The following is a 25,546-nucleotide window of genomic DNA, read 5'->3' as shown; positions in this document are numbered from 1 at the left end:
TTCAGGAATGAAGGAGCATTTTTTTTTTAAAGATTTTATTTATTTGACAAAGCGATAGAAAGTGCAAGTAGGCAGAGCAACAGACAGAGGGAGAGGAAGAAGCAGACTCCCTACTGAGCAAGGAACCTGATGCGGGGCTTGATCCCACTGGGATCATGACCTGAGCGGAAGGCAGTTGCTTAACCAACTGAGCCACCCAGGCGTCCCAGTGAAGGAACATTTTAACGGGACTATGAAGGAATTAAACTGGGAGGTGCTGGTGATGGTTAGAGCATTTATAGCAGGAGGCACAATAAGAAGAAAAACAAAAGAAGAGGTCATTGTGTACAAGAAGCAGAGAACAGTTAAATTTGAGCAAGGGCAATGACGTGGATGGAACTAGAGGGTGTTATGCTAACTGAAATAAGTCAGAGAAAGACAGTTACCATAAGATCTCACTGATACGTGGAATTAATGAAAAGGCAGAGGAAGAAACAAAATAAGATGAAACCAGAGAGGGAAACAAACCATAAGAGACTCTTAATCTTAGGGGAAAAACTGAGGGCTGCTGGAAGGGAAAGGGGAGGGGAGATAAGGTAACTGGGTGATGGACAATGGGGAGGGTATGTGTTGTAATGAGCACTAGGTATTATATAAGACCCAGTCTCACAAACTTATATCCCTGAAACAAATAATACATTTTATGCAACAAAAATTTTTTAAAAATTGAAAAAAAAATTTGAGCAAGGGCAATAATAGAGAATAAAGCTGAAGGAATTGATTACTGAATTGTGGGAAAATCTTAAATGCGAGGCTAAGGGGTTTTGACTTTGTTATAAAGGAAAAAGAGCCAATGTCTTTTAATTAAGGTTTTTCTAAGTAATTTTTTTTTCATTTTTAGTATTTTAACAAAAAGAATTTTAGAATAGACCAGGAGAATCCTAAGCTTTTCATAAAGCTTGGGTATCTTTTTAGGAAGAGGAACTAAAACTGGCTTACTGATGTCGTGAGTGGACTTAAAAATGACAAAAATCATAAAGGCTTTTACCAGAGCTCCAGAATCCTAAAAATCTAAACTGTGCCTCATTTCATTTGTCTATATGTGTTATTTATAATTCAAGGTCTCTCAGCCCTGGTGACAACTCACAATCATTGTGGAGCTTGAAAGATTCTCTATCAGAATCTCTGGGCTTAGAGCCCTGGCAGTAGGATTTTTTTTTTTTTTTTTTGAGGTGATTTTGATGCACAGAAACTATTTCTCCAGTAATGTAAACTTAAGGTAGAACTCTCCATATAAGTCCAAAGATGGTTTGTTTTTCCTTTGCAGATTTATAATAGATTAAGATTTATGCTTGATTTCAAAAGTTCTCAAAACCAACAGTTCACTAGTTGGACGGACTTTGTTTTATACATCTAGCCACTGTATGGACTTGGGTGGGCAACCCTAGACCAAGCTCTTCCGTGATACTTGTATCTTGAAATGTGATGTTTCCTGGTAATGTTATGGGAGCAACCAGAGAAGTCAGCCTCACCAGCTACCCCTACATGACTGTCTTTATTGGTGGGGTCCCTGAACCATAGTGTGTGTCCCCCAGGCCATCATTCTTAGGAGTGACTCTCCCTTAGGTAAAGGAGGAGACTTTGTTGGAACGCATCTTAAGATATTTCACCAACTTTCATTTCATTAGATGTTACCAATCTACACTACATATCTCAGGAGTGTGGAGAAAAGGCTGTTCATCTTATTTTGGTATTTAGTCTCAATTGAGAATTCAGGTCCGGACCACAGCACTTGGTTGCCAATTCTTGAGTAAGTGAATGACATGATGATGCCATGGAGTTTTAAGAGGAATGAAGCAGAATGAAGCAAAGAATCCAAGTGGTTCTGGTGAGCATCTAAACCAGTGGTATCACTGGAAGCAAAGTTATATAATTAGCAAAAATGTGTATATTATAACCTTCCCGGCCAATTAGTGGGAAATTATAAAAGCCAAAAATTAGGCTGTTGTTAAGTTGGTCTCAGCTATTACCATTCAAAGAGAAATTTTTACCGTACGTGCATTTATCTGATTTTTTTCTTTCACTCTGAATCCCATTTTTTATGTACACCCTAGAAAGAATTCATTTTAGTTCTCTCAAATAACAGTAATGAATAAAACCTGACCCATTGTAGGAATAACTGACTCGTTCAGCAAACCATGTAAGGGAGCCCCCAAGCCAGATGTTGAAATGTACTAAGTGCCTAGGTTGGGGCTTCGGTGATCTGGGTGCTCACCTGGTGGGTTTCTGTTTCAGGTTATCTACTTAGCTAAAAATACGAAATGGCTTCGCTGCTGCATTTCACATATCCTGAGTCATGAGAGATATTCATGGAACAGTGGTTATCAAAACATAAGCACAGAAAAGAGACGAACAAGAATGAGTGTGTCTTACTTCTTCTAGGGCCTCTAGTTCTTCCTCCAGCTGCTGGGTCTCCTCCTTCACTGCCATAAGGTAATCCGTAACGGACTGTCGGGGTTGCAGTCCCTTTTCAAAGCGGTTGTACATCCCATTCCAGAACCTGCAAAAGATGGCAAAGTTTTAGGGTACCATCATATCACAGTCTAAGTTCACTCCCTCAAATCTTCTAAGATATCTGTCATGCCAGAATCACAAAGTCCTAATAATCACCAATGGTGGGCTCACACTTAAGGTAATGATTTCATGTTGATGCTCTTTTTCTTGGGTCAGTAAATTTCTTTTGAGAGGGTAAATTCATGGTGAGTCTACTTGTACACATGGTCCTGAAATAAGGCCTGTATCTTTCTAAAGGAGAATGAAGTAGAACATATTAACATATTCTTTTTTTCTTTTTAAGAAAATAGCTCTTAGTTTTGAAATAAACTTGGAAAATTAGTGATTATATTAACATTTAGATTCTTCTAGCTTTGCAGATTTGAGGGTTTTGTTTTGTTTCTTTTACTTGTTTATCACAACCACTAAAAATTGATGTTTCCATTTGCAATAAATCTTCCCTTTTTATCCTACACAATAAAGCGTACTGCATTGCAAAGAATAAATAGTACTATCATAGGGATATCTGTAGAGCGATGCTTTAAGTAAAATGCTTTGAGGGCAGGGTTTTAGTGTTATTCATTGTCTTATCCATAGTGCTTGAGTTATTCATTGTCTTATCCATAGTGCTTGACTCTCGGTAACACACTTGTTGACTGGCTATTACTAACAAATTAGGAGCAATACAGTTGATTGAATTGTATCTCAACAGCTCTCAAAACTGCTGTTTTATGGCTTTTTTTTTTTTCAGTGTGACAATAGTCTTTCAAATTATGGGGAAATAATTCGATTGAAATAGTTAAGAACAAAAGCAAATTGAGGAGGGAAAAACAACTCTAAAGGAAGCCACTAAGCACTGAGTGCATTTGGGGGGGGGGGGTGCATAGGGAGAAAGAACGGGGTTTCTCAGTTTATTCTGTGTAAGTTGGTCTTGCTGACTAGTGAGACATCCTTCCACATCATACAGCTTCCACAGAGAGAACCCAAAGGATAAAATATGACATGCAGCTCTAGTAGAATCTGTAGGATGCCACCCTGCTCTTCCATATCCCAATATACAGTCTTAAAATAATTTATTTCCACAAGGAAATAATTCCACTAGGCAGAGTTTCAGCAGAGAAAGAAGGTAAGCTAAGTCATGATCACAACCTAAACTTGTGATTCCACATTTAACTTAGAAGACACTTGGTTTATTTGGTCCCTCCTTTCCTCTATCCTTTCTTGCTTCCTTTTCTTCTTCCCTCCCTGTTTTTGCTTTTAAATAATATTGGAACTTACATTTTTAAAGTATCATTTTTATAAACTATTGATTTCTAAAGAGAATTTTATATGTAGGGGAAAGGAGGGGGAGAGGGGACACGGGTAAAAATACCAGATCAGATATTTAAGCATTCTCTAGTGTGTTTTATGTCCCAAAAAACCCCTTGAGGCCCAGTGTTCTATATGCTTTGGACTCCAGATATTAAACAGTGGCAGGATCTACGTTCATAAGCGTCCTCAGTAAGGTCCTGGAAGTTTGCATACTTGTACATGAAGTTGCATGGTGTTGTGGGGAGACGAAGGGTTCCGCGGGTCTGACTCTGATCAGCTCTAAATAGAGGATTCATATAGTCGGCACGATTCTTCCACAGGTGAGCCCACAGAGAGTAGGTTCTTTCTTGAATTCTGTTATAGAGAAAAGAAGCCTGAAAATGACCTATCTTGGTTCTTAGAAATTGCAGGTATGTAATATTTAAACTGGAAAGGGACCAATAATTGTGAGGTGAATATCCTGTGTCCCTGTTCTGTAGCAGGGAAATTCACAGTCTGTGTGCGTTTTCATGCTCTAGCAGAAGGGCGCTGTAATAGTGCCAGCCTCTCTGCTATCTGTACTGACCGCAACAAGGTGTTTAGTTTCTCTGAGTGTAAAGTAAAACTGCTGTGTAATTTGGGGGAAATATTTCCCCAAATAGTCACAGGAATTATCTTATTTGCCAAGTACAACTAAAATGCTTCACCTGTTTTCTCTCATCCAGTCCTCACTAAACTCCTACAAGATCTGTCCATTGTATGGATGAGGAAATCAAGGCAAAGAGAGATGGAGCAGTTTCTCAAAGTCACATAGTCACAAAGACACACAGTGAGTGGAATAGCCAGGATTCAAAGGCACCAGTAAAGTGGCTGGTCCATCACAGCAAACCACAAAACTGTCTAGGAAAACAGGCGAGCTTTAAGGAAGCACTTTGCTACTTTTCATCATTTACCACTTAACCAGGAATCACACTTGAAGTTCCTGAGAGAAAACTGAGTATCCACCAGAAAAAGCTATTTTCTTTCTGTTCAGACTGTATAAAACCAGTGAAGTCCATTTTACTTGAACTGATCATTTCCAGAATTAAATCTGATACTATCATATACACCACAGTTAAAATCATTTTATGACAATTTCAAAACTGTTCTCTCATTGCAGTTCATAAAGCACTTTGCTGTTAAGTTTTTGACTTTGCAATTTAAGTTCTACTTTCATTGACTTTCCTCCTGGGTAGACACAATACAGTTTTAATCTGAATAAAAGATGACTTGGGGCTTCAAATTTGCTCTCCCAGTTAGATTTGCAGTTCTTATTAGAAGAGTATATCCACTGAAGATGTCTTTTTCCTTTTAAGTACAAATATCACTTTCTCTGACTCCAGGAAGCTTCCTTTCGATATAAGTGCCTCAAGTGTGCCACCCTATCTATGGATGTCACTGGGGTAAATGAGCTTGCTATATCTTTGTCAGTCGCTGACATTAAGCCATTTATGAAGTGATGTCAGAAAAAAGAAAATAACTTTAATCTGTCAGGATAGATATGTGGCTAAAATAGTCTCCAGAATTTTAAAATGCCATCTGAAATTCTCAATCACAAAATCCTTAGATAAAAATTAAACAGCAAAACACTTACTTGAGTTCCTGTCGCTCCTTTTGACTATTACATAAGAAGTTTCCAAACTGGCATGAATAAATGTGATGTTGAATGTGAATCAGAAATCTTTCATTGAACTCAAAGGCACAGGGAAATTGTTCCATTAACTGCCAGACACACTCAATGAACTGATCAATAACTGGAGAGATTTCTTTTGGGTCACCATCTAGGTTGCCGTATCTATACAAGATACCAAAGATTTTATAGAAGATTGGGGTTTTTATTTACAAAGCTATAAATGCAAACACAATCACAAAAGAAACCCTAATTTCTAAATAAACCTTATAAACCTGAGGTGCAGAAGTGGGAAAAATTAACTTCTTAAATTTCACTTTCAAGAGAAACTTTGTATGAAGGTCTGGCTACAGAAGGGACATATGGTTAGAAAAGAATTAATGAAAGAGATAAAATTCAAGGGAGCTTTCCATGGCAAAAGAACATTTTTTTTTTTTTCTTTTAGTGAGCCTTCTTTAATTCAAGCTTCAAAAGTGCATCAGGACTTTTGAAGTAAATCTAACACTTTATTTAATTAGCAATTTGTGGGAGTGTAGTTTTTTTTGTTGTTGTTTTGTTTTTTGGGTTCTTTTTGCTTTTGCACTGCTTTGTTGGAAGGGAAGAGGAAGAAAGAGACCTTGAAAAAAAAATTGTGGTTTCCCAAGTTTCTCAGATATTTCTAGAGCAATGTTAAAGCCTGTCACATCATTTATTTCCCATGTGACAATTCCCATATTTCCAGACTCCCATATACCTTTATATCTCCCATCTTTGTTTTTCAGGAGTACATCAGAATCTTCTCCCTCACATTTGTACTGATTTTTTTAAGTGACTTCCACACCTAGGATGAAGCCCAAACAGGGCCTGAATTCAACCCTGAGATCAGGACCCAAGTCAAGAACATGAATCGGATGCTCAAGGGACTGAGCCACCCAGGCAGGTGCCCCTTGTACTGATTTTTAAATAAAGGCTGCCTAGTCCTTTACACTATTAAGCGAATTTTTGAATCCAAAAGGGAGACTGGGGTGCCATCAAATTCAAAATAACAGTATAGAACCTTATCTGCTCAGCAAGAGATAACCAACTTCAGGAACAGAAATGACCAGAGATCAGTTTAGGAGTTTTTCTAAGAGTGAAAACACTAGAAACTGGAAACTTCTCAAAAGTTTAAGTTCCACTCAACTTGGTAGCTTTAAAAAGAGCTTCCTCATAAAATAATTACATAGCTAGTCTTTGTCCATTTCCAAATTCTGTCCATATATCCTCTATCTCAGAGATGCTAACTGCCACAAGGTAATAGAACTTCATTTATCTGTGATACAATGTATACAACGAAACTTTTAACTTTTCGAATAAGATACACAAAGAAAAGTCTGTTTCCCCCCACTCATTTGAAAACTTCAGGAGTAGATTTTTTTTATCATACACATTCAAACCAACAGATTTTTAAATATTTTTTTACCTGTGATTAAACTTATGACCAAAGGAAATCCAGTCCTTTTCAATTAATACCTACACAAAAAAGAATATAAATATCATGGAGAGAAGCAAACAAGGAAACATAAGAGACCCCCAGCCAACAGTGTTGAAGGATTCAAAGGATCTTGGGGAAGTCACTATCCTTAGATAGTGTAGATGAATGCACCGTCATTGTCCACCAAGACAGACACGCAGAACAGCAAAGCAGGAAAAACAAATGGGAATGGATATATGAAAAGGTAATAGCAGCACCCACTGAGTGCTTTCTGGGAAACACTGTTCATATTGCTTCACATACAATCTCATTTTACTGTGGGACAAGTAGGATCACTCATTTTTCAGAAGGAGAAACAGACTTAATTCTCTTAAGATCACGCTACTAAGAAGTAGTGGATGCTACCTCATAACCTAGCTCTTTCTACACTAAAGCCCATCTCTTAACCAACAGGTCCCAGTATAATATCAAATACCAACCTCCTTACAAGAACAATTAGGAATATTTTCCTATGATCTTTGTGACACATTAGAAAAATCCCAAAATGACAGGTGTTGGGGACATAACAGAGCAGCTTCAGCCCTGCTTTAAAGTTGGGGTAATACGAGTTTATAATTTCAAATTATCTGGATGTTATAAAGAATCAAATAGTACAGACCAATCCCGTGCTCTACAATGGCCAGGGATTTCCCTTTAAAAATACGGAGTGGTTGAAGTTTGCCCTTGACAACACATAAATTTAATGGGGCAGAATCAAAGAGTCTGTGGTGGTAGAGGATGGTGTGAAGAGATTGTGAGCCAGGAACCCTCCACTCTCCAAGTGGGCATGAAGGAATGCAGCCTTCCTAACCTCAGTCCAGGGGAGGGGTTTGAAGCCAGAGTCACACTCAGATGTCTCAGTGCTATCACAGGGAACTGGAAGTTCTGACACTTTCAAAAAAAAAACAAAACAAAAAACAGAAAAAGAAAAAGCCCATAAAGGAAACCTCTGCCACTTCTCTTGTCCCCAGAGTGTCCGCTGATCTCAATCAATGAAGGAGATCTAGCAGCAGAGACTCCCCGGTCAGGACCCTCTGGCACCATCTGTCCCTAGCATGGATTCAGAATCCACTGAAGCACTTTCTACCACATCGTGGTGCCAGAGGCAAGAACCAGGTAGTCTTCCAGTCCTTAGGAAGCCTCTGCCGTCAAGCTGCAGAACAGGGCTCCAGCTCAGCCAGAGCTTCACACCCCAGGAGCTACACAAATAACCTGCAGGTAGAAGGAACACATCACAATGCGATGCACACCTAAAAGGTGAAAGTCTAGGAAAGGACGTGCTCATAATTTCAACAGAGAGCACAGAAACAATGAAGTTCTCAATACTCTGAGCCAGAGTTATGAAGGACTGCCTAAAAAAATCAAAGCGGTAAGTAAAAAGTTTTTCCTCTCAAGGACTTTTCATGCATCATCCAGAAAATTGTTTCTCCAAATATTTTTTCCTGAAAAATGTTTTCTACCACATGTTCACATGTTACCTCAACTTGGAATATTTATGAGCAAATAATTTATAAAATTCACTCTTTTACAGACTAATGAACATAGTCTATATTGACCCCCAAATTCACATTTAATAGCACCAATTTGAATAGGTTCCAATATCCCAGAAATTCACTTCTTTACTCCAAGACCATTTTCTACCTTTTCCCTTTTAATCTTGCTGATCTACCAAGAGAAGAGTAACAGTGAGAGGAAAAAAGGTGCCAACAGTTGTCGAAAGAGAGGTGCATTCTGTTCAAGACCCTGCGTGGGAGGGAAGCCCAGCAGCCACACTCACCATAAAGCCCTTCAGAGTCCGGTAATGTGGATCCAGCAGGAGGCTGGCCACTGAGCACACTTGGGCAGTCCTGTCCCAGCCATCGGAGCAGTGAACAAGCACGCTGGCCCCTTCCTCTGAAACTGCCTAAAAAACATAGGATCAGCATAGAGTCAGAAAGAATGGCCATAAAAAGGAAAAACATCTCATCAGAACAAGGTTTGGGTTTATATCTACGGAAAGAAAAAGGGGAGGGGAAAAAAAAAAAAACCAAAAGCAGCTAATTTAGTGTTTGTGCCCCATCCATTTAGGATAGAGCCAAGGAGTGGTTTGGTGCTGGAAACCAAAACTTTTCCTTCCCGTTACACCAGCAGCCACCCCCAGACCACCGCGAGTACACGTGTGCTACAGTGAACACACGCTTCCTGAGCAAACCTCTCCAGACCCACCTTCAACCCTCTCCTCTGGGTTCCACCTTAAACCTTTCCAATATGGAAACTCTGCAGCTGCTACTGGTCTCAATCATTTCCAAAATGGGAAAGACACAAAAATTATATGTAGTAAAACCATGAAATTAGAGATAAAAGGATAGGAGCTCAGTAGTGAAACCAGGGAGTGAGGGAATAAAGAGAAAACAAGGTAAAAATTACAGCAGCAGGGCGCCTGGGTGGCTCAGTGGGTTAAAGCCTCTGCTTTCGGCTCAGGTCATGATTTCAGGGTTCTGGGATCGAGCCCCTCATTGGGCTCTCTGCTCAGTAGGGAGCCTGCTCTCCCCTCTCTCTCTGCCTGCCTCTCTGACTACTTATAATCTCTATCAAATAAGTAAAATCTTTTTTAAAAAATTACAGCAGCAAGTCTCAGAAGATTTCTATGTGCTACTACAAATGCACACACAATTTTTTTTTTTTTTTTTTTTTTTTTTTTAAGTAGGCAGGCAGGCAGAGAGAAAGAGAGAGGGAAGCAGACTCCCTGCCAAGCAGAGAGCAGAGAGCCCGATGTGGGACTCGGTCCCAGGACCCTGAGATCATGACCTGAGCCGAAGGCAGCGGCTTAACCCACTGAGCCACCCAGGCGCCCTGCACACACAATTTTTAGCTGAGTGTCCTTCGACAGGAAACATAAACTGGGAAACATGGTAGAGAGTGCAACATAGTACTTTCACTACCAGAAATCCTATTTTTTTCTTTATTTTTTCCTACTTATTCATTTTCTGTGTCCATACCAGAATGCAAGCTCTGTAAGAGAAGAAAATCTGGTTTATTTGGCATTGTGTGCTCAGCACCTATAAAAGTGCCCAGCGCTAAATAAACACTTGGTGAATAAATGAATTCTCTAATAAAGGGGAGCATATCACATCCTCAGAAAAGACATGGTTGTCTTTAAGTATAAATCTGAGAGGGACTTATAAAAACAAACAGAACCAACAAAAAAATTGAGAAACAAAATAGACAATGCATCCAAAACCTGCTTACATGAAAGTCGCAGCGAGACTGTTCTGTGGCAGAAGGGAACCTACCTACCAGGTTTGGAAACAGGACTTCTTTACAGCATGTGGCAAAGGAGTTGCAGTTTACTAAGATGGAAGACCGGCCTTGGTCACTGAAGCGCCACACATTTGGATGTATGTAATCTATAGACAATTCTTTCCTCCACTTAGGACCAAGTCTACCTGAAGAGAATACTCTGAAAATGTCTTACCATGTACTGCTGTGCCGGCATACTATCAACAGAGTGCTGTCCTCTCTTTGGCAGAAATCACATGTTTACGAGGCCAAACATCATGGTCTGCAAAGCCAGCTCCCCATTCGTCAAGCCACAGCTGACTACGTGCGTGGCAGCCTCAGCAGATGGGGAGGGTAAACAGGATGTCCATTCTGAAGTCAAGAGTTCCCTGGCTGCTTGGCCCTTACTACTTACCTTTGCAATGAAGATCCCTGCATCCATGATGGCCTTAATGTGCCTTAACCAGCCTGAGTTCTCCAGTCCCCACAGAAAGTCACTCATGGACGGAGATTTCAGTTCACACACTGCAAGGTAAATCATGCAATGAAAGCAAAATAAAGACAATCTTACTTTACATGTGCTCATATTTGCAGGCAATTTGTTAATGATTCCTTCACTGTATTTTCTGGAAGAAATTAAGTCAGGATAAGTGTCCATACTTGTAAAATTGGTTCTACTGAACCACTTCAAGTAAGGCTCTTCTACTCTCTCTGGTCCTAAGGGATGCTGCATCTGTTCAGAAGTATTCTATTTGTAAAGTTTGAACCCCAATATTAATGAAAATCATGGGCCACAGTAAAGGTCCAGAAGAGAAGACCTGTTTATCCTTCAGCAAAGATATTGGCAGTGGCCCACGCAAGAGCGGGCTATAGAGGAAAGTTCCTGGATCGAACCCCAGCACCTGCCCAGTTAGACCTCCACAGCACCCAACCCCTTCTGTTTAGGACCACTGTGAAAAAAAAAACGACTCTCCTAACCAGGAGCAACACTTCCATAATTTTGTGGAATCCCACAGAAAACCTTGCTGAGGATGTTGAAACCCTTGGTCTAGTCTCATACGTGTTTGGGATCCAAGAGCATCTTTTCTTTCTGTGCAGGATTTCCTAGTTGAGAAATAACCATGTTTTGGGCTGGAGTCATGAAACCTGGCAGAAGCAAACCATAAACTGCTCAGGAGCAGCATTCCTTTTCAAGGCCAAATATTTCACAGGATGGATATGCCCATTTTTTACCCATTCATCCACTGATGGGCGTATGGGTTATTTCCACTTCTGAGCTTTGATGAACAATGCAGCTATGAACATTCATGTGCAAGTTCTCTGTGGAAGTAGGTTTCATTTCTCGTGGGGACATCCTTAGGAGTGGACTCATGAGGTCACACGGTTTAACCACTCGGGAGGCTGCCCAAAGTGCTGTCTTCCTCAACTGCTACACCGGGCTACATCCCAGGAGCACCGCGAGGCTTCTGATGTCCCCAATCCACGCCAACACTTGTTATCACTCGGCTTTCTGACTCCCGCCTCCCTAGTGGTTGCACAGTGCTGTCTCACTGTGGCCTCGATTACCCGATGGCTGGTTTCTTGTTTTGTTTACAAGTTCCGTGATTCATTTAAGGAAATGTTTCCTATATTGGAATATGGCAGTTCTAGATGTTCCTATCAGAAGGTGTTTCATATTCAGTCTGACATCTTGGGGAGTTGGGAAGGCCTCGTGTTTCACTTAGATTTTAGTTTTATGTGAACCAACCTGTACATATTAGTAGTAATCACCACGTGTGCAGGGGCAAGAACACGTGGTACTATTCAAGGCCATGGGCTTCAGAGTCGGATCTTCAGCATCCAAATTCCAGCTCTGTGCTCTCAACAATGCAACCTGAGCTAGTTACCAAGCCTTGATTTCCTCAAGTGTGCCATGGGGATAAAACGCCTTCCTCAAAGTGTTAACTTTGTAAGATAATACATATACCCCAGGCTGGGAGATAGAAGATTCAGAAATGGTCGCCATGAAATATGCTTTACCATGTGTTCGTCCAGTGCGGTGTCCTGACAGGAGGTGGAGGTACAGACTCATTCATACCCCACCTCAGAGCTGAGGCTTAGAAAAGTCAGAACATAAAGTGATCAATGGCAGGAGAGCCCAAGTCCTCTAACCAAGAAGCCGAGTGTCTGCCACCACATCAGGGCTACCCTGGTGGGTTTAACTAGAAATAGTACCTCTACTAGTAATAATAATAGCAAAACTTAAATAGTACTTACCAGGTGCCAGATAGTCCTCCAGGTGCTTTTTTTTTTTTTTTTTTTAATGTATTTTATTTATTTGACAGAGAGCACAGGCAGGGGGAGCAGCAGGCCAAGGGAGAGGGAGGCAGGCTCCCTGCTGAGCAGGGAACCAAATACGGGGCTTGATCCCAGGACCCTGTCATCATGACCTGAGCCAAAGGCAGATGCTTAACCGATTGTGCCACCCAGGCCCTCCTCCAGGTGCTTCATACAATAGTTTTCTAATTGTCCTAGAAATCATATGAAGAAGGTACTGTTATTATCCTTATTTATAAAAGTGGAAAGCAATGCAAAGAGAGGTTAAGTAACTTGTCCAAGGTCACTGGCTGATAATCAGTGAGGCTCGGATTCAGTCTGGCTCCAAAGTACATGCTCTTAAGCAATGTCTATCGATCTCAGTTATATTATTTTTTGTAATTCAAACACGAACCACTCTAAATGCTCCTTGTCTCCCACCTACTGTCAAAGTTTACACACTTTGTCCTTCAGAACCATACTGTGCAGTGCGGCAGCCGCTAGTCCCATGTGGCTGTTGAGTATCTGAAATGGAGCGAGTTGGAACTGAGATACGCTGTGAGTGCAAAGTAGATTCCAAATGTGAAAGACTCAGTATGAAAAAAAGAATAAAAAGTATCTCACTGGGGCGCCTGGGTGGCTCAGTGGGTTAAAGCCTCTGCCTTCGGCTCAGGTCATGATCTCAGGGTCCTGGGATCAAGCCCCGCATCGGGCTCCGATGGGGAAGCTTCCTGCTTCCCCCCCTCTCTCTGCCTGCCTCTCTGCCTACTTGTGATCTCTGTCAAATAAATAAATAAATAAATAATCTTTAAAAAAAAAAAAGGATCTCACTAGTAGCTTTTGTAATGACTACATATTGAAATAATATTTGGGATATATCAAGTTAAATACAAATGTATTATGAAAATTTGCCCATTTCCTTTAACTTTTTGATGTGGCCACTAGAAAATGTGAAATTTCAAATGTCCACACGAGTGACTTCCATTATACTTCTCTGGGACAGCAGCGATGTTAGAGGAAGATTAACCTGATTAGCAGTCTTCAAATGTTTCTGCACATGTACCCCCACAGTAATGTTTTAAATTAGGTACTCTCTCAGGCACCCTGGAATAATACATCGTAATGACTGAGGATGTGATAAAGGGTTATATCTGTCTTTTGCAAAGTCAGCAAAAAGGGCATTTAGGAGGGGAAATGGCAAAGGAGGGATGGCTTCCAGCCTGGGCCAAGGAGCCTCCCAAGGCACGGCAGGCAGCTTTAGGAAGGAGAGTGCAATGAAGTTGATGCCGTGCAGCCAGCTAGTCAGGGTGGACCTCCTAAGTTCTCCTGCGAGCTCAGGCGTGTGTACCCAGTTTGGAATCTGATGGAAAGGCAGACAGACAGCCTCTCGTTAAAACTGGGCAAGGCCTGCCTTCCCTCCCTAGCAACACTGACCGGCAGTACTACTCGGTTCCTGCAGGGGGCAGGCTCACCTCTGCCTGTGCACCCAGCCCAGGAGGTAAGGCCTGAAATTCCAGCACCGGAAGGTCCCTCACCACTCCCTGGGCGCCTCCTGTTTGGTCTTTCTGTTTAACCCCAGGCCATGACCCAAAGTGTTCAACTTAATCCTAAAATACGCACATGCCACCACATAGAGTCTCAGGACTCCACTGATTCCTTTAAATCTTTCACAGATAACATTACCTTGCAAATACTTTTTTTTTTTCTTTTCACTAAATAGGCCAAACTTTCCGGTTGTTATTATAGGGCTTAGGGCTAGTTGGCATTCCCGTTTATTTCAGAAGGTCCAGGGAGCCTGAGGGATATCTTGGCATCCAAAGTCTGAAGCTCAGCCCAAGAACAAATGATCCTTTTCACCTTCTCCTCCCACAAGGCATGGAAATGACAGCAAGTTTAAAAATAAGACACCAGGCTTTCCAGCTAACCTGGAGATGGTCTGGGCCAAAAGCAGGAGAGGAACAGAGAGCTCACAGAAACAGGGCCCTAAAAGGTATTGCCAGAGAGAATGTTCCAGTGTTTCCCTCTTCACTTAGCTCACTCAGCAAGGAGACAAGCTGCTGTATCTCCTGCCAGACCAGCTTCCTTCTTCCCACACTGAGAATGGCTCCTTGTTGAACATTTCTGTTTTCAGGAACACTAAAGCTGTGTACTTTAAGTGAACTAACCTCACCAGGTTTTCGGGCAAGGTAACCACTTTAAGGGTGTTCTCCCGCCAAATGCTGAGTGGCCGGGTGAGAGCAAACAGCTCTACAGATGATTAATACACACGGACAGATGGGGGAACACTTGAGACTCAAACAATCAGTGCCTGCACTTTTAAATATAAAACTGGTGGGTTTGTTTGGATAAACTCAGGATAAGGCAGAAATACTGATTTGTTCACTCTTGTTGCCAAACCCAAACCAATATTTACAAACCATTTTGCTGAACGAAGTTCATCTCAGCTGACATCAGAGGCATATGCCACAGAGAATCGTACTTACTTAGTGGGAGTTTAATGCCCAGGTCTAACAATATTTGTTTTACGTAAAAGAGCAACCATATCCCATAAACATATATGGATAACAATAAAAAAAAAAGAAAAGGTAATTATAGGACATAAGGAAATAAGAGGAAATAAAAAATTTACTTGGAAGAAAATAAGCCTTGGATGATGATCTTTAAGAAAGTTACTAACACCAATCTCATTTCCCCATGTACAGTTGCTGGGTGGGAGCCGGGAGAATGCAAAGACGGTCTCCATCTGAACCCCAGGAGATCACTATTTCTTGTCTCCTAAAACCTAAAGCTGAAGAGTTCGTGGCCCTCCCTTAATGACCAGCCTGCCAGCCACCCGAGTTCTGTTAATGTGTTGATTTGCCCCTTTCCCATTTTGGAGTCAAAACACCAAGTCCAATGAAATGATCTTCAAAGAACTGGTAAAAGGATAATAATCTCCCTTCACTGAACATCCTAGCAGGTGAACCCATTCAAAGAGGATTTTATGATGGACTCTTGACATGGAAATGTTTGGTTAAGCTTGTTTTATGGTTTGCCTTCTACTCAGAGCCCACCACGGTGACACAGAATAAACTTCGGAGCTCTGCACAGACTGTATTCAATTTATTAATGTTAGTGGTATGCTCCTCCCTCCCCAGGCCAAGCAGCATGGGCCTTTTTAAATAGAGAACTCTATATAATGGAGAGCTTTGCATTTTAGCGTCTTCACAGGACATCAACAAGATGAGTGATTATTCTTTAAAACGACTCCAGCCTTGGGCATGAGTGCTGTTTTCTGGAACCACTATACAATAGTGCCATGAAACCCAACAGCCTTGTTTTCTTTTAAGGAATTTGGTGAGCATATAAATTGGTAAGGTGCAACCAAGCCTAAATTCTTTATACCTGTGTTAGCACTGCTAGTGTTCGTAGCATTGAGAATAGTATACACAAGTACTCATATGCATAAGGGTGTGTGTGTGTGTCCAGCTGCTAATAAACATGAAAGCATGTACACACATACATTCCAGTAATACTAATTACCATTGTCCTAAAGGAAATCTAGCAGCAGGTTCACAAAAGAACGCCCTCAGCATTTATGAGCTTTGCATGTGAATTTGTGTCTAAAAACACCACTTGTGGCAAATAGAAACTATATATGTGCCCATTTATATTACATCTACTGTCTATAAGGCTTGGGGCTTGGTTTCCTCTCAATGAACTGACACAACCTCCCATCTACAGTAGGTCTGATTTTCTCAACTTACAGAAGAGGAACAGGTTCAGATGCTAGCAGCCCAGTAAGGACACTGTGATCGGAATCTAACTCCCTTGACTCCAATTTCCATATCTTTTTCCACTACAAAGAGAGAATAATTAAGTCACTATGCCAATTGAGCCAGGATGAACAGGAAGTTAACTGAAGGTAAGGCTTAAAGTCTAAATAGGAAACTTAAGTGAAAATAGAGAAGGCTAGACTGGGAGAAAGTGCTGAGAGGCTAGGAAGTCCGGGTGGATAGAAAGTATTAGTGGCAGGCCCTGGAGAGAAAGCTCAGGAATCATATAAGATGAAGATGGTGGTAGCAAGTGGGGGGCTCATCACACCCGCTGAGAAAGCTGCCGGGACCAACGTTCTCACCAAATCCCAAACCTTACCGTCACTGGCAACCAAATACTGAATTGCCAAATCCCAACTACAGCCTTATGGAAAAACAGCTCGCCTTGTCACTAAAATTAGTCCTGTCTATCTTTAGTTGCATGGGAGGCACTGTCTTCTGCAAGCATTCCTTTTGTAAATGCCCTCGATACCCAAAAACTAGCCATCATGATTAACAAAATAAATTCTGAGGGTGAAATTAATCTTTGAATTATCTCAGTGAACACCAAGGGACAGCATAATTAGGATGAAAATAGCCACAATTCTCTCATTAAATCACTTTGTTTACCTCTCTTTGATAATGTCACCCAGAGATGAAGTCTTTGGCTTTGACGCCCAGTTAAAACATTCGACCAGCTGCCAGACCCCGGGAGAGACCTCAGTAACAAGCAAGCATCATCTTTTCCCCTGCCCACAATCTGTGTCCTCCATCAAAATCAATACTTCATTTTGTATTAATAAATGAATTTTTCTACCCAATGCCCAGCATGTAGAAAACCCTCAGTAACTATCTGATGTACAGAGGAATGTCTGGGAGAACTTCAGGGGCCCCGACTTAACATCGTACTTACTCTAAACAGGGATTGTGCCTGCTACTCGACATACATTCTCTACCATACAGGGTATTAGTTACTCCCAATTTGCAGATTGGACAGGTGTTAAAGTTTACCAAGTTATCATCCATAGTTACACAGTCAGTAAATTATTGAACTGGAGTCCAGTCTACAGCCCATATGTCCCCAAGGGGCAATGCTCTTTCCTCTGTGCCTTAATGCTTAGGATATGCTTGTCCAGATTAGCTGATACCACCTAGCTCTCATCGGCCACATTCTACATCCTCTTGCAACACCACAGAGAGCAAGGTACATGCTCTTGATCCGTTTCTTTCCTCCAAGTGACCATGAATTGATAACGAGTAAAGCCTGACAGGACAGGTCTGTTGGTCATGTGGAAGGCTTTCTGAAAAACCTTGGACTGAAGCTATCTAGTCCCATTTTAATGGGAAATTGGGTTTTCTGTGTGGAAAACCATGCTTTGTTGCTAAATTTTGAAGGATAATAACCAGATTTTTCAGCCAGGTCTTGCTGGCTGTCTCATCTAATGGGTTAGTAATTGAGGAAATTAATAGTGGTAAAAAGTCCAAACATAGAGAACAGAAAAAAAAGATGAGCTTTATAGCCTTTTATTAGCTCATATCTCGTAGAACTCCATCAACTTGTAGGCAATGTAATAGGAAATACTTTAAAATGAAAAACTTAAATCCGAATATCTGTAGAGAGTTGAAGTGTTCCGTTTCTTCTGGGCTCAATTAGCCATCACCTCAGAAAGACATGAAGTGAGCAAGAAAGTCTCCAACAAAGGGGACATTTTTTTTTTAAAGATTTTATTTATTTATTTGACAGAGAGAGATCACAAGTAGGCAGAGAGGCGGCAGAGAGAGAGAGGAGGAAGCAGGCTCCCTGCTGAGCAGAGAGCCCGATGCGGGACTCTATCCCAGGACCCTGAGATCATGACCTGAGCCGAAGGCAGAGGCTTAAACCACTGAGCCACCCAGTCGCCCCAAAGGGGACATTTTAACTGATAACCACAGCCTTGACTCTGAGCAGAAATAAGTGTTTCATGGAACACTCAGAGCTGGGTGTGTTAGGGACTGTTCCTTTCTAGACCTTGGTGTGCCCAAAGCAACTTGGGAGGGAGACCAGAGCAGTTAGTCGGAGACCATAATACCCGCCGCCTCCCATGACATATTCAAAATTCTCTGCTTTCACCCGTCCTTTCTACACCTGATGACGCCTCTGAATAATTGGCCTTAGAACCTTCACACAGAAGTGCAGCTCAGATATGATCTCTGGGGCCAGGTGATTTTGCCACAAAACGTTCTCCCATCAATGCCCACAGTTCCAGGAGATATGACAAGTGCAGTTACACTTTGGCGCCTGCTAAAAAGATTCTAGTCTTAAATTGCACACAGTCTGGCCCCCCTTTCAAGCAGCTCTTCACTGTAGTGTTGCCCAAATCGCGGAACGGACACGGGCCTTTCTTCCCGTGCTCTGGACCTATTCCCATATGAACTGCCATGGGGCTAAGGTTTGTATCTCTGTGAAATAATTTGCTGAGAAAACATCCACAAGGCCTGACAGGTGGTTTATTAAATTATTTTTGATGGGCTTTTGCTGAGTGGACATTGACCATAACATAAGGCAAGCACTTCCATGCCTCTGAAATCGTGCTATCCTGAAATTGTGAGAGAGACTCCGTGTCTCTTGACTAAAGAAACTGAGAAAAAAGTTACCTATAAAAAGTCTGGCTGACTGAATTAATCTGTAGTCCGCTAACTTACCCATTTACTCAGTACTTACTTCCAAGTGAAGTATTGCCTCTCAAGAGAAAGCATAACAGACCTTACACTGGTAAGAAAGCACTTCATAGTTTGCAAGAAACTTTTTCAATAAATCGGTAAGTTAGAGATGATACATTGTTAACGTTCTTTTACAAATACAGGAAATGAGGTTTGTTCAAGTTTATTCGGAGACTATAAAGCAAGAACCCAAACCCAGATCTTTGGACTCTTAGGCCAGGACACTTTCTACCCAACCGACTACCTAGAGAGGCCGTAAAGCCAAGTGGTTAAGAGTGTGGCATCTGGACCCATACTCATCAGGTGAGAATCTTCATTCTGTCATCTACTGCTGTGAGCTTGCGTGAGTTCCTTAGCCTCTGACCTCAATTTCCTCCTCTTTAAAATGAAGCCATTCTGCAAAATGGTACAGAGTTTCCTCAAGAAGTTAAAAATAGAGCTCACCCTACGACCCAGAAATTGCACTGCTGGGGATTTGCCCCAAAGATACAGATGTAGTGAAAAGAAGGGGCACCTCCACCCCAATGTTCATAGCAGCAATGTCCACAATAGCCAAACTGTGGAAGGAGCCGAGATGTCCTTCAACAGACAAATGGGTAAAGAAGATGTGGTCCATATATACAATGGAGTATGACTCGGCCGTCAGAAAGGATAAATACCGACCATCATTACATCAACATGGATGGAACTGGGGGGAATTATACTGAATGAAATAAGTCAGTCAGAGAAAGACAATTATGGTTTCACTCATGTGGAATATAAGAAATAGTGCAGAGGATCATAGGGGAAGGGAGGGAAAACAGTGGGAAGAAATCAGAGAGGGAGACAAACCATGAGAAACTGGACTCTGGGAAACAAACTGAGGGTTGTGGAAGGGGAGGGGTGGAGAATGGGGTAACTGGGTGATGGGTATTAAGGAGGGCACATGATCTAATGAGCACTGTGTCTTATCCAAAACTAATGAATCATTGAATACTACATCATGAAGTACTACATGTTGGCTAATTGCCCTAAAAAAAAAAAAAAAGAGAGGGGCGCCTGGGTGCCTCAGTGGGTTAAGCCGCTGCCTTCAGCTCAGGTCATGGTCTCAGGGTCCTGGGATCGAGTCCCACATCGGGCTCTCTGCTCAGCGGAGAGCCTGCTTCCCTTCCTCTCTCTCTGCCTGCCTCTCTTGTGATTTCTCTCTGTCAAATAAATAAATAAAATCTTAAAAAAAAAAAAAAAGAGAATAGCTCTAACAAGACTGCCACAAGGACCACTGAATAAATATACCTGAGAAAATTAAGAGTGTCCAGTACATAGTAATCACACCACAGATGCTATAACACCATTACTATGTGGGGTGGTTACCATGGGCCTAACACCGTACCCACAAATCAGTGAAGAGTGCTCTAACATGATAGAAAGTACTAGGCTCAAATCCTGCTTTGTTATGAGATCCTGGGAAATGCATGTTTTAAATTAATTTAAATATGTAATATAAAAATATTTTTAAATGTGGGACGTCTGGGTGGCTCAGTCGGTTAAGTGTCCAACTCTTGAAGTCAGCTCAGATCTTGATCTCAGAGTCATGAGTTCAAGCCCTGCATTGGGCTCCAGTGTGGAGTCCACTTAAGGAAAGAAAAAAAAAATATATATATATATATATATTTTTTTTTTTTAATGTAATATACTAGATTCTAGAACTGGAGACTTATGCTTTGAAAAAATAACCTGCCATGTTGTGAATAACATGTAAAGAGAGGTCCACATGGAGAGAAATATGGGCTTTCTTATTGACTGTTCCAATAAAAAAAGAAAATATAGGGCATCCTTTTATTATTTGAGGGAAAAACATTATATGATCAAAAAGGAAAGCCTTGTAGAAAACAATCAATTAAAAAATTGCTACATAAGTGGAAGGCGCCATTACTATCTCATTGGGAGGTATGAATACTGCAACACAGTTTGTTTTAAGACTTATAAATCAAAGTTAAAATTAACTGAGCTCTATAAAAGGACCTATATTGGATGTGAACTTGGTCCTAAATTTCAGTTTCTGATGAAATATCCTGCAGTTCTTGCTCACAGACATTGCCAGAATGCAAACAATTTTTTCTCTTCTGTTATTCAAAATCTATTCTGGTAATATTAATTAACAGTGGTAAAAAAAAATCAAAGACAATAATAACCATGAGTAAAAATGTACTAGCGCTCTTCCTACCAAGTCACCAGCAAGCACAAATCTTCCAATCTCTTTGATGCCAAGGACGGCTGTTGGAAGCAGGAAAATCCCTAGAAGGGGGGACTGATTGCATCACTTCATCAGCTGAGCCTCCACAAGTGGTTTATAATTTACTTGGTAAAAACAGATAGTCAAACATTGGTCAAGTTCCCTGAAAGGCATCCAGAAGGTTGTCCTTGCTTACTGCACTGACAGAGGGCTGGAAAGTGATGTCCAATTACCGTGATCCCTCGCGTAACAGGGACTGCACTACAGGACTTGGTCAGTTTGCTGTCCTTTAGAAGGAGAGTCAGACCACAGATAGAAGACCAGATAAGTGCTAGTTCCAAAACTAAAGTCAGAGGGATAGGTTATAAAAACTCCTAAGCTTGTGCATTGAAGAAAACGTGTGTTGTCAGAAGTCCGCTTACAAAATCACTAAATGAAAAATATGAAGCATATCACCCTAGATGCTTTTTGATGATTCTGGCAGTGATGCACACCAGTTCATACTAATGTCAGACTACACTTTTAATAACAATACAAAACTAATCCTATTTTTTGAGACCTAAAAAGCACAACTTACAGCAAGGACAACCATGCTGCCCATGATTATCTCCAGAAGTTTAAAAAGCTCAAATAATCAGGGCTCCTGGGTGGCTCAGTCTGTTAAGGGTCTGCCTTCAGCTCAGGTCATGATCTCAGGGTCCTGGGATCAAGCCCCATGTCTGGTGTCCAGCTCCCCTCTCACCAGAAGTATTTTTCCCTCTCCCTCTGCCCCTCCCCCTGCTCATGCTCTGTGTCTCTCTTTCTCTCAAATAAAACCTTAAAAAAAAAAAAAAAGGCTCAAAAATCATGCCCACAGTATTGTTACAGTGGTCTGAGACATGGCAGATGATATGTGAAAATAAGGTGGAGATTCTCTGGGGTGGTGATTTTTTTTTTTTTCAGGTTTAGGATGAGATTTTATCTAATCATTCAAATGTCCAAGATTCAAATATTTGCAACCAGGGGCAGCAAATTGTAGAGTCACAGACCCGACACAGCTGGAAGGACCCGGAGAAATTATTAGTCCAAGCTTCTCGTTTTATGGCAGGTAACAGCCCAGTGAAGGTGACTGCTGGGCTTCAAAGCAAGAGAGCTGACCCAGGGAATCCAGGAAGGAGAATGGAAATCAGGAATGTGTTGCTCAAGGCCCTCCAGCCCCACTGGCAGGCTCTCACTACCCCCTGTCCTTCCTATGAAGCAGAGAACTACATACCAACTGAGAGCAAATGTGTACCCCTAGAAAAAAGGAATTCAGCACTTTCTTTGTCCTCCTCCATTCCACCCCAAGTTTCCCGTTCAGGCAGCCCACTGTCCTCACACGCAGCTCCACATTTCCAGGGTCTTCCCCCCAATAGCGAGCACAGCGTTCGCAGCCTCTCCAGGATCCCAAGGTACAAAGCAAAGGGCCCCTTTCTCTGCGGTTCCCACTAGAGCCAGAAGTTGTGGACTGTGGCAACACATTCCTCCTTGCACGCCTTTACAATCCCATGGCGCATAAGCAGTAAAGGAGGCCGGTTTTGCTTGAAATGCAGAATTTCTGCCAATCAGCTTATGGCTGGTTTGGCCACAAGAATGGCTCTTGTACATCACATAATCCATCTTTGTCATTTCCTCCCCCATAAGCCCGAGTGGCTGTGACCTGTGGTGTGAGGGGCTGGGGTGGGTGTGGGGGGTTGGGGTAGAGAACGCCAAGCGGGGAAGGGATGTATGTGCAGACACACTGCAGTAGTTGCTGCCCTTGAGAAATGATTAGATTGTTTTATGGCAGGTAACAGCCCAGTGAAGGTGACTGCTGGGCTTCAGAGCAAGAGAGCTGACCCAGGGAATCCAGGAAGGAGAATGGAAATCAGGAATGTGCTGCTCAAGGCCCTCCAGCACCTCCAACACCCTCCCTTCTAATGGCCATTCGTCCATTCGGATTCATTTTATACAACTCATGTCCACACATGAACAGAGCTAGTTATTGCTTTAAATGCAGGACTGCTTAATCTAAATGGCTTTGAATGTGGGTTAAACTAATATCATGAGGGAGAAAGAAAAAATACTTCTGTGCACTTTTATTGTACACTGGACAGTGCCTGACTCTGCTAACCAAATGAAAAACCATTTCCCCGTGAGACTTAGAAAAAATAAGAGAAAAGCTTAAATGTTTAAGTAGTCCTTGCAATACGATATTCTCTTCTCAACTTATCCCACCTATATAAACAGCATCATTGTGCAAACAACTTAAAAAACAAAAGACTTTCTTATTCTGCTTGACATTACAAGCTTTCACTGTATTTTTTTTAATGCTGTGCGTAAGGAAATGGCTTACCTTCCAGCATTTTCTGCAGACTGCTCCTCATGACATGGATGTTCTCTATCCCGATAAACTGAAACTTGATATTGGAGTAGTTGTCTTCATTCTCATAGCCTTTCCCTGCAGCACGATTTGCCATCGCATTGAGCTGCGGTGGTCAGCAAAACAGAGCAGTCACCAATGATATTCAGCGCACAAAACAATCAGAACATCTCACTGACAGTGATAAGAGCATTCAAAATGGTGTGCGGAAACACAACATGCTTGAAATCACTGGAACATTCTGCTGACCTAAGTGATTCCAGGCACATATGCTGAGCTTATATTCCACAACATAAACGTGTTGGTGTGAGGAACACTTTCTTAGCGGGAAAGCGTTCTACAGATAAACTCTTCTGGAGAGCCCTTACGAGGTTCCACCAGAGATGACAAATTGCATACAAAATTCTGTGATAGAGCTAAATTGCCCTCACTTAACCAAATGTTATAACCTGTAGGTTGGCAGAAGAATGTCAGCAGATACAGCTGGCAGTCCAAAGCTCTGTAACTTAAATTGTATCTTCCAGTATTATATTGCCAATAAACTCATGGTCCAATAGGAATTGTGGTATGATCATAATTTGCCTACAAGAATCCCCCAATTAAACCTTGAGCAGGAGTCACGGACTAAAATGGTGAGTGCATGTAGAACTATCTCCAGAGCCATTTTCTCCAGGCTCTTAATTTCAATCTAGAGACCTGCTAGGAGGGCTTCTGGGCCACTTTCATCACCACAGTGCTGTATTTGGTGAGGATTTCCCAGTACAAACTGGGCTAAAGGTAAGGGACTTTGAAGAATTTTGTTAAATGCAAACCTCTGCCCCCATCCTATGTAACTAAAACCAGGAAGGGGACAAGTCCTGCCATAGCTGGGAAATATATACATTTCTGGAATGGATGTATCACTGCTCAATTCTATCCTTGCTGTTTGGCTAAGCAGGTGGTCACATCCGAGAAAGTGCTAGTCCCTGACCATGTTCTTCTTCTGTCCACAAAAGGCAGGCGGGTTCTCCCAGGCAGAGAACTGACACCAGGCACTCCCCGCCAGAAAAAATATATCCATTTCACAAATTAACAAATACTTTTCAAAATGCCAAGTTTAAAAAAAGCTAAAAACTAAGCTCAGTTAAAAACATAAATATTTTTTGGCACAGATCTTTACTTTACACAATTAAAACTACCAGCACATAAAGACAGATGTCCAAGGATGTTTATTAAAACTTTGTAATAGTAAAAACCTGAAAACCTATGAATATCTCAACAGGGCAACAGGTAGATAAATTATGGTATATTCACATCATGAACTTCTACAGAGACAAAAAGACATGGATTTTAGAAAGAGAAAAAAAAAAAGAGAGAGACAGACATAGAGACAGACAGACTGATTTGGAATTGGCCCATGACATCATTAAGTGAAAAGAGTAACCTAAAGAATAATATTCATTCAGTAATCTCATTCCTTATAAAACAAAGTAGAGATATGTTTATACACGTTTGATTAAGCAGAGTAAAAGTACAAACACCAAAAAAACCCCAAAACAACAACAAAAAAACCTATGGACATGGACACCAACATGGCAGCAGTTAGAGCAGAAACACTGAGATGATAAGCACCAGGAGACACTACAAATACTACTTTTGATGCCTTTGTATTCTTTGTTACCAAGATGTATTAGGTTTGTAATTTAAATAATAGACATAACAGGTATTAGAAGTGAAAAATGAAACAGCAGAGGGCAAGCGGTACCACTCAGTGCTGGGGCTGGTGGACACCTCCCTTCTCCATAGCCGTCCCGCTCACGATTTAGTGCCTGTGACATCAGCCCAAGACACTGTTTCCAGTGATTGCCACCTTTCTCCTGGGCATGCTCTGAGAATAAAGGGTTTGGCCTTCCTCAAGAAAGAAAAATATATGTATACAAAAATG

General features: G+C 41.5%; 1 protein-coding gene across 1 annotated transcript in view; it reads right to left on the bottom strand.

Moving 5' to 3' along the window:
- MTMR7 (myotubularin related protein 7) overlaps positions 1-25,546 on the bottom strand; it is a 108,149-nt gene that overhangs the window by 5,377 nt on the left and 77,226 nt on the right. The window contains exons 7-13 of the mRNA XM_045997241.1: positions 23,596-23,728; positions 10,657-10,766; positions 8,761-8,886; positions 6,933-6,982; positions 5,456-5,656; positions 4,057-4,197; positions 2,413-2,539 (exon numbers count right to left, since the gene is read on the bottom strand). Coding sequence (XP_045853197.1) covers positions 2,413-2,539; positions 4,057-4,197; positions 5,456-5,656; positions 6,933-6,982; positions 8,761-8,886; positions 10,657-10,766; positions 23,596-23,728 — 888 coding nt within the window. The remainder of the gene's footprint in view (positions 1-2,412; positions 2,540-4,056; positions 4,198-5,455; positions 5,657-6,932; positions 6,983-8,760; positions 8,887-10,656; positions 10,767-23,595; positions 23,729-25,546) is intronic.

Source organism: Meles meles, chromosome 2 (genome assembly GCF_922984935.1).
Source record: "Meles meles chromosome 2, mMelMel3.1 paternal haplotype, whole genome shotgun sequence".
NCBI classification, from domain to species: domain Eukaryota; kingdom Metazoa; phylum Chordata; class Mammalia; order Carnivora; family Mustelidae; genus Meles; species Meles meles.
The sequence above is the reverse complement of the archived record's forward strand: the minus strand, read 5'-3'. Positions and strand labels throughout refer to the sequence as shown.